General features: G+C 41.0%; 1 protein-coding gene across 1 annotated transcript in view; it reads left to right on the forward strand.

Annotated features, from left to right (window-relative positions):
• Window positions 1–9,364, forward strand: part of LOC112816542 (adhesion G protein-coupled receptor E2-like) — a 103,480-nt gene extending 94,116 nt beyond the window's left edge. The window contains 1 exon segment of the mRNA XM_073887647.1: window positions 8,215–9,364. Coding sequence (XP_073743748.1) covers window positions 8,215–8,367 — 153 coding nt within the window. The 3' untranslated portion in view covers window positions 8,368–9,364.
• Window positions 9,365–10,168: the final 804 nt, after the last annotated feature.

Genomic DNA, 10,168 nt, shown 5'->3' on the forward strand with positions numbered 1-10,168 from the left:
TTGTTTATTTATTTGACAGAGAGAGGGAGAGAGAGTACTAGCAGGGGGAGTGGCAGGCTGAGGGAGAAGCAGGCTTCCTGCTAAGCAGGGAGCCTGATGCGGGACTCAATCCCAGGACCCTGCTATAATGACCCAAGCCAAAGGCAGACACCCAATCAAATGAGCCACCCAGGCGCCCTTCTTTTAATTTTTTAAATTCACTGTGTCTCTTTGGAGCAAAGGCTTTGCACATATTCCGTCTCCTTGAAACACTCTTTTGTTTTCCTTGACATAAAACTATGTAGGTCTTCAGATCTCAGTTCATGTGTCCATTCCTCAAAGAAGCCCTCTCTTTCTGCTTATATTAGGTCAGATTCTCTTGTTTTTCACTCTGATAGCCCCAGTATCTTTCCTGCAGAGCAGTTGTCGGAGTCATTTACTCTTGGTTTTCACTGTTTGATTAGTGTCTCTCTTCCCTCTGGGTGTCAGCTCAACAGGCGCCATGTTGGTTTTCCCCTCTAATGTATCCCCAGCATTTCACACAGGGCCAGGCCCATAGAAATCAGTGCTCAATACATAATTGCTGCATAACTGATTAAATTAAATGAACAAACTTCTGTTGCAGAAGGTGCAGGAACTGTCGTGCTCACCAACCTCTTTCCAATTTTCCAAGTGGTCAGTAATCATCTAGTGAGCAAATAAGTCAATGAATGAATGAATGAATGAATGAATGAATTGCCTGACCATGAGGGGAGTAAAAGAGCTGAATACACTACTGATTAGTTTAGGATGCCCCTTTCTCTTGTGAATTTCAAGATAATTCTCTTCCCTGTGGTCTTATTACTGACCATCATGTCCTCTTATTAAGACCCATATAGTTCCTGATGATCTAAGAGCATAATGTAGAACTTAGTTCTCAGACTGAAACAAGCCTGGAATGAAATACCAGCTCTCTCAAGTGCTTGCTATGTGAACTTGGTCAAATTGCTAAAAATTTTAAATCATCCATTGCTGCCATCCTCTCTTCCCTACACATGAGACAGTTTTCGTAGATTCACTCAATCAGTACTAATTATTTGCTTCCATGTGTAGGTTTTGGATGGCTCATGCATTGGTGGGAGGGGGCTAAACATCTCCCACACACGTTGTAGGTGTTGATTCAGCCAAGAATGGGTAATATAAGCAAGCAGGAGTTAATGCAGCATCCCTCAGTACAGCTGATGCCATCACACAAGCAGAGGGATCGGGACATACATCTTGAAACAGATCATTTTTTTTTTTTTCTGTAGCACATTTCATTGTTCTTATCTTCTGTAACTTGGGGCTTAGGAAATGTAGGGAGATGGGACTTCTGGGGAAGACCAGGGTCTCACATAACGTAATCTGATAGGCCTTTTTTATTTTATATTATTATGTTATGTTAATCACCATACATTACATCATTAGTTTTTGATGTAGTGTTCCATGATTCATTGTTTGCATATAACACCCAGTGCTCCATTCAGTACGTGCCGTCTTTAATACCCATCACCAGGCTAACCCATCCCCCGACCCCCCTCCCCTCTAGAACCCTCAGTTTGTTTCTCAGAATCCATAGTCTCTCATGGTTCATCTCCCCCTCCGATTCCCCCCCTTCATTCTTCCCCTCCTGCTATCTTCTTTTTTGTTTTTTTAATATATAATGTATTATTTGTTTCAGAGGTACAGGTCTGTGATTCAACAGTCTTACACAATTCACAGCGCTCACCATAGCACATACCCTCCCCAATGTCTATCACCCAGCCACCCCATCCCTCCCACCCCCCACCGCTCCAGGAACCCTCAGTTTGTTTTCTGAGATTAAGAATTCCTCATATCAGTGAGATCATATGATACATGTCTTCCTCTGATCGACTTATTTCGCCCAGCATAATACCCTCCAGATCCATCCACGTTGTTGCAAATGGCAAGATTTCATTCCTTTTGATGGCTGTATAATATTCCATTATCTATCTATCATCTATCTATCTATCTATCTATCTATCTATCTATCTATCTACACACACCACATCTTTTTTATCCATTCATCTGTCGATGGACATCTTGGCTCTTTCCATGGTTTGGCCTTGGGGGACATTGCTGATATAAACATCGGGGTGCACCTGCCCCTTCAGATCACTACATTTGTATCTTTGGGGTAAATACCCAAGCAGCACAATTGCTGGGTCGGAGGGTAGCTCTGTTTTCAACTTTTTGAGGAATCTCCATACTGTTTTCCAGAGTGGCTGCACCAGCTTGCATTCCCACCAAAAGTGTAGGAGGGTTCCCCTTTCTCCGCATCCCCACCAACATCTGTCGTTTCCTGACTTGTTAATTTTAGCCATTCTGACGGGTGTGAGGTGGTATCTCATTGAGGTTTTGATTTGGCATTCCCTGATGCCGAGCGATGTTGAGCTCTTTTTCACGTGTCTGTTGGCCATTTGGATGTCTTCCTTGGAAAATTGTCTGTTCATGTCTTCTGCCCATTTCTTGATTGGATTATTTGTTCTTGGGGGGTTGAGTTTGATAAGTTCTTTATAGATTTTGGATACTAGCCCTTTATCTGATATGCCATTTGCAAATATCTTCTCCCATTCTGTTGGTGGTCTTTTGGTTTTGTTGACTGTTTCCTTTGCTGTGCAAAAGCTTTTTATCTTCATGAAGTCCCAAGAGTTCATTTTTTCCCTTGCTTCCCTTGCCTTTGGCGATGTTTCTAGGAAGAAGTTGCTGCGGCTGAGATTGAAGAGGTTGCTACCTGTGTTCTCCTTTAGGATTTTGATGGACTCCTGTCTCACGTTTAGGTCTTTCAACCATTTGGAGTCTATTTTTGTGTGTGGTGTAAGGAAATGGTCCAGTTTCATTCTTCTGCATGTGGCTGTCCAATTTGCCAAATGCCATTTGTTGAAGAGACTTTCTTTCTCCATTGAACATTCTTTCCTGCTTTGTCGAAGATTAGTTGACCATAGAGTTGAGCATCCATTTCTGGGCTCTCTATTCTGTTCCATTGATCTATGTGTCTGTTTTTGTGCCAGTACCATACTGTCTTGATGATGACAGCATCGTAATAGAGCTTGAAGTCCAGAATTGTGATGCCACCAGCTTTGCTTTTCTTTTTCAACATTCCTCTGGCTATTCAGGGTCTTTTCTGGTTCCATACAAATTTTAGGATTATTTGTTCCATTTCGTTGAAAACAGTGGATGGTATTTTGATGGGGATTGCATTGAATGTGTAGATTGCTCTAGGTAGCAATTGAGATCTTCACAATGTTTGTTCTTCCAATCCATGTGCATGGAACGTTTTTCCATTTCTTTGTGTCTTCGTCAATTTCTTTCATGAGTATTTTATAGTTTTCTGAGCACAGATTCTTTGCCTCTTTAGTTAGATTTATTCCTAGGTATCTTATGGTTTTTGTGCAATTGTAAATGGGATCGACTCCTTAATTTCTCTTTTTTCTGTCCTGTTGTTGGTGTATAGGAATGCCACTGTTTTCTGTGCATTGATTTTATATCCTGCCACTTTACTGAATTCCCGTATGAGTTCTAGCAGTTTTGAGGTGGAGTCTTTTGGGATTTCCACATAAAGTATCATATTATCATTGAAGAGTGAGAGTTTGACTTCTTTGCCAGTTCGAATGCCTTTTATTTCTTTTGTTGTCTGATTGCTGTGTCTAGGACTTGTAGTACTATGTTGAATAGCAGTGGTGATAGTGGACACCCTTGCTATGTTCCTGACCTTAGGGGGAAAGCTCTCAGTTTTTCCCCATTGAGAATGACATTTGCTGTGGGTTTTTCATAGATGGCTTTTATGATATTGACGTATGTACCCTCTATGCCTATACTCTGAAGAGTTTTGATCAAGAAAGACTGCTGTACCTTGTCAAATGCTTTTTCTGCATCTATTGAGAGGATCATATGGTTCTTGTTCTTTCTTTTATTAATGTATTGTATCACATTGACTGATTTGTGGATGTTGAACCAACCTTGCAGCCCAGGGAGAAATCCCACTTGGTCGTGGTGAATAATCCTTATAATGTACTGTTGTATCCTATTGGCCACTATTTTGGTGAGAATATTTGCATCCGTGTTCATCAAGGATATTGGTCTGTAATTCTCCTTTCTGATGGGGTCTTTGTCCAGTTGGGGATCAAGGTAATGGTGGCCTCATAAAAGAAGTTTGGAAGTTTTCCTTCCATTTCTGTTTTTGAACAGTTTCAGGAGAATAGGTATTAATTCTTCTTGAAATGTTTGGTAGAATACCCCTAGGAAGCCATCTGGCCCTGGGCTTTTATTTGTTGGGAGATTTTGGATGACTGCTTCAATTTCCTTAGTGGTTATAGGTTTGTTCAGGTTTTCCATTTCTTCCTGGTTCAGTTTTGGTAGTTGATACATCTCTAGGAATGCATCCATTTCTTCCAGATTACCTATTTTGCTGGCATATAGTTGCTTACAACATATTCTTATAATTGTTTGTATTTCTTTGGTGTTGGTTGTGATCTCTTCTCTTTCATTCATGATTTTATTTATTTGTGTCATTTTTCTTTTTGATAAGTCTGGCCAGGGGTTTATCAATCTTGTCAATTCTTTCAAAGAACCAGCTCCTAGTTTCATTGATCTGTTCTACTGTTCTTTTGGTTTCTATTTCATTGATTTCTGCTCTGATCTTTATTATTTCTCTTCTCCTGCTGGGTTTAGGCTTTATTTGCTGTTCTTTCTCCCGCTCCTTTAGGTGTAGGGTTAGGTTGTGTATTTGAGACCTTTCTTGTTTCTTGAGAAAGGCTTGTATTGCTATATACTTTCCTCTCATGACTGCCTTTGCTGCATCCCAAAGATTTTGAACAGTTGTGTTTTCATTTTCATTGGTTTCCCTGAATTTTTTAATTCTTCCTTAATTTCCTGGTTGACCCTTTCATTCCTTAGTAGGATGCTCTTTAGCTTCCATGTATTTGAGTTCTTTCCAACTTACCTCTTGTGATTGAGTTCTAGTTTCAAAGCACTGTGGTCTGAAAATATGTAGGGAATAATCCCAATCTTTTGGTGTCGGTTGAGACCTGATTTGTGACCTAGGATGTGATCAATTCTGGAGCATGTTCCATGGGCACTAGAGGAGAATGTGTATTCCGTTGCTTTGGGATGGAATGTTCTGAATATGTCTGTGAAGTCCATTTGGTCCAGTGTGTCATTTAAAGTCTTTATTTCCTTGTTGATCTTTTGCTTAGATGATCTGTCTATTTCAGTCAGGGGGGTGTTAAAAGTCCCCCACTATTATTGTATTGCTGTCAATGTGTTTCTTCGCTTTTGTTATTAATTGCCTTATATAATTGGCTGTTCCCATGTTCGGGGAATAGATATTTACAATTGTTAGATCGTCTTGTTGGATAGACCCTTTAAGTAGGATAGAGTGTCCTTCCTCATCTCTTATTACAGTCTTTGGTTTAAAATCTAATTTGTCTGATAGAAAGATTGGCACCCCAGCTTTCTTTTGGTGTCTATTAGCATGGTAAATGGTTTTCCACCCCCTCACTTTCAATCTTGGGGTGTCTTTGGGTCTAAAATGAGTCTCTTGCAGACAGCATATTGATAGGTCTTGTTTTTTAATCTAATCTGATAGCCTGTGTCTTTTAATTGGGGCATTGTGCCCATTTACATTCAGGGTAACTATTGAAAGGTACGAATTTAGTGCCATTGTATTGCCTGTAAGGTGACTGTTACTGTATATTGTCTGTGTTCCTTTCTGATCTGTGCTGCTTTTAGGCTCTCTCTTTGCTTAGAGGACCCCTTTCAATATTTCTTGGAGAACTGGTTTCGTGTTTGTAAATTCCTTTAGATTTTGTTTGTCTTGGAAGCTTTTTATCTCTCCTTCTATTTTCAAGGATAGCCTAGCTGGATATAGTATTCTTGGCTGCATATTTTTCTCGTTTAGTGCTCTGAAGATATCATGCCAGTCCTTTCTGGCCTGCCAGGTCTCTGTGGATAGGTCTGTTGCCAATCTAATGTTTCTACCATTATAGGTTACATATCTCTTCTCCCGAGCTGCTTTCAGGATTTTCTCTTTGTCTCTGAGACTCGTAAGTTTTACTATTAGATGTCGGGGTGTTGACCTATTTTTATTGATTTTGAGAGGTGTTCTCTGTGCCTCCTGGATTTTGATGCCTGTTTCCTTTCCCACATTAGGGACGTTCTCTGCTATTATTTGCTCCAATATACTTTCTGCTCCTCTCTCTCTTTCTTCTTCTTCTGGGATCCTAATTATTCTAATGTTTCCTCTTATCATATCGCTTATCTCTCGAATTCTGCCCTCGTGATCCTGTAGTTGTTTCTCTCTCTTTTTCTCAGTCTCTTTATTTTCCATCATTTGGTCTTCTATATCGCTGATTCTCTCTTCTGCCTCATTTTTCCTAGCAGTTAGTGCCCACATTTTTCATTGCACCTCATTAATAGCCTTTTTGTTTTCGACTTGGCTAGATTTTAGTTCTTTTATTTCTCCAGAAAGGGTGTCTCTAATAACTTCTATGCTTTTTTCAAGCCCAGCTAGTATCTTTAAGGTCATGATTCTGACCTCTAGGTCCGACATCGTACTAATGTCCATATTGAGTAGGTCCCTGGCTGACGGTACTATCTCTTGTTCTTTTTGCTGAGGTGATTTTTTTCGTCTTGTCATTTTGTCCAGAGGGGAATAGATGAATGAGAGAACAAAATGCTAACAGATTAACAATGTCCCCAGCAAATATACTCTATACAAATCAGAAAAGACCTGAAACAAGGGGAAAAGAAGGAAAGAATGAGAAAAGAAAGAGAAAAGAAGAAAGAATAAAAAAGAAAAAGATTAAAAACAAAAACAGAATAATACAAAAAACACCGAATATGATCAAATATGATTAGGCTAGTCCATAGATCAGTGCCACACACTAGATTTTGGGCATATTTGGTCTGTTAAAAAAAAGTGCCTCCTAAAATTTTAAAGGAAGAAAGACTTATATATGTAGAAAATAAGGGTTGATACAATGAAGAGATGGAAGATGACTGTAACGATGAAAATTATAAAAGATTTTATAAAAGGAATTGATACAATAAGAAGTTGTTTGAAAAAAGAAAGAAGATTTAAAAAAAAGGGAGAGAATGTCATCAGGCAGGATTCTATAACAAAGCCATACACTAGTGATTTGGGATATATTTTATGTTAGAAGAAACTGTATCTCAAAATTTTAAAGAGAGAAGAACTTATATATATATATATATGCCAAAAATAAGGGTAACTGCTATGAAGGGATAAAATAGGACTCTAAAAATGAAAAATAAAAATGTTTTTTTAAAAAAAGGGATTGATAAGATGTTGGTTGATAAAGGGAAAAAGTGAAATTTAAAAAACAGTTAAAAAATTAACTTTGAAAAACTAATGAGTCATGGTAAAAAAAAGCCTTGAATTCTATGTGCAGTATTCCCCTAGCGCTGGAGTTCTCCCGTTCTCCTTGATCGGTAAACTTGGTCTTGGCTTGCTGGCTGTTCGTGCTGATCTTCTGGGGAAGGGACCTGTTGCCGTGGTTCCCAAATGTCTTTGCTGGAGGCGGAATTGCCCCACCCTTGTCGGTCCGGGCTAAGCAAGCTGCTCGGGTTTGCTCTCAGGAGCTTTTGTTCCCTGCAAGCTCTCGGTACAGCTTTGGAGGACGACAGTGAAAATGGCGGCCTCCCAATCTCTGCCTCAGCGGAGGCAAGAACTCGTGCTCCGCTCCTCAGTGTGCCCCCAGAGAAAAGCAGCCAGTCAGTCCCGTCTCCCCGGTCTCCGGCCGCACTCCGTGCTCACCCGGCCTGTGACCGAGCGTTTCTGTCTCTGGCACCCGACCCCGTGTGGAGTCTCCAAACCTAGCAGATCCCTGCGGTGCGCTCCGCACTTTTCCTCCCGGGGGAGGAAGGGGAGTCTCTCCGGCTCTGCCGCTTGTTGGGTCCCTGCTGGAGAAGCAGTGGCCCGACTGGGCCGCGGATCACAGTTTATGGCCACCCCGAGCTGAGAGCCCGCACCTCGGCTCCGTCTCTGCAGCCGGCTTCCCCACTCCGATACCTGGGAGCTCTGCTGCACTCAGGCACCCCCGGTCTTTCTGTGACCTAGAGGGTCCTGAGACCACACTGTCCCAGGAGGATTCCACCCCCAGCTTAGCCACTGGAGCGACGTCCCTCCGCGGAGTCGACTTCTAAAAGTTCCGATTTTGTGCTCTGCGGCTCTAGCACTTGCCAGAAGCGGCCGGCGGAGGCCCCCTTCCCCGCCGTCTATCCTCCCGAATATCGCCTCGGATTCACTTCTCCGCACATCCTACCTTCCAGAAAGTGGTCACTTTTCTGTTCAGAGAGTTGGTGCTATTCTTTTCTTTGATCATTTGAGATCGAAGGTGTTCAGAATGGTTTGATCCCTATCTAACTGAATTCCTGGGACCAGACAAAATTAGGTCTCCTACTCCTCCGCCATCTTCCTGATACAGCCTTTTGATCTTATTCTGACATATTCACCTGGCAGGGAAGTTTTGTGATTGAAGGCTTCTCAAATTTCTTATTTCTTTTTTTCAAAGGAAACTTTAAAAAAAATTTATTTATTTATTTTAGAAAGAGAGCATGAGTGGGAGGGGCAGAGAGAATCTCAAGCAGTCTCTGTGCTGAGCATGGAGCCCAATATGGGGCTCAGTCTCATGACCCTCGTCATGACCTGAGCTGAAAGCAACAGTTACCACATAACTGACTGAGCCACCCAGATGCCCCAAAGGAAACTTTAAAATTATCTTTCTATTGTGTTGTATATCATTCCTAAAATATTATTTTTTCAAGGTTAATTAAAAAATCTTTTGAATTATATCCTCTTATCCCATGGAAAATTGGAGCTGTTATTCTCTGAGCCATTGAGAGGATAAACAAGACTTCATTGTGTGTGTTTCAAGAAATTCACCATGTTAACAATGTGAAAGAAGTCAACCATGTTTGACACTCAAGATCTGCAAAATCTGGAATTTTTCTGTGTCCTTCAGTGTGCTCAGAAAACTTTCAACATATAAAGGGCCAGATGTGGCCCAATTTCTTGGTCACTTTGGATTACATCTTTTTTCTGAAGCCTCTCCTTCCTACAAAGGCTCTTCCAGATGCTGAACATTTAGGAGCAGGAAATCCCAACTCAATGGATTTTCCTACCAGCAGCATCCACAAGAATGGAAAAGTTCACACCAGAGTCTGGATTTTGTAATTTCTTTGTTCTCTTTTCTGTGTGTTTAATTATTCACTCATTCATAGATATTAATTTCTCACTAGGTCCAAGGCAGAGACCAAGAGAGACACAGGTTTTGCCTTCATGGGGATTTCAGGGGGAAATAAAGTGATTTTTTTTGCACCTAGAGTTGACTCAGAGGCTGAAAGATTCCTATAATATATGTCTCTATGGCTGGATAATTGAAATATAGACCATTTCACAGACCCTTTTTGTTTCACACTCACATGATGTTACAGATAGTTTGAAAACTCAGATCATGATATGTATATTTTAGGCTTTGTGGGCCAGTGTATTAGTCAAGGTTGTCTAGAGAAATACAACCAACAAGATGCACACACACACACACACACACACACACACGTTTTTATGAAGCGATTTATAATGAGGTATTGGCTCACATGATTATGGAGCTAAGTCCCACAATCTGCTGTCTCCAAGCTGGAAACCCAGGAAAGACAGTGCTGTAGTTTGAAGGCCTGAGACCTTGAAAGCAGATGGTGTATATTGCACTCTGTGTCTGAAGGCCTGGGTACTGGGTGTGTTGAGGGTAGAAGATGGATGTTCCAGTCAAACCATCAGACTGAGTTAATTCAACCTTCCTCCACGTTTTTATTTTATTCAGGCCCTCAAGGGATTGGATGATGTCCATCCACATGGGAGAGGGCCTTCTGTTTTACTCAATCCAACTCAAATGCTAATCCCTTCTGGAAACTCCCTTACAGATTCATCCAGAATTCATGTTTAGCCAGCTCTCTGGCATCCTGTGACCCAGTTTAGTTGACACATGAAATTAAGCATTTTGGCTAGAATCTATAGCAATAATTTAACTCTGCCATTGTAGCATGAGAACTGTTATAGACACTCATAAATGAATGATCATGACTGTGTGTGTGTGTGTGTGTGTGTGTGTGTGTGTGTGTGTGTGTGTGT

The sequence above is a fragment of the Callorhinus ursinus genome, unplaced genomic scaffold (assembly GCF_003265705.2).
Source record: "Callorhinus ursinus isolate GAN/ISIS: 27379988/994484 unplaced genomic scaffold, GSC_fseal_2.0 scaffold82, whole genome shotgun sequence".
NCBI classification, from domain to species: Eukaryota; Metazoa; Chordata; class Mammalia; order Carnivora; family Otariidae; genus Callorhinus; species Callorhinus ursinus.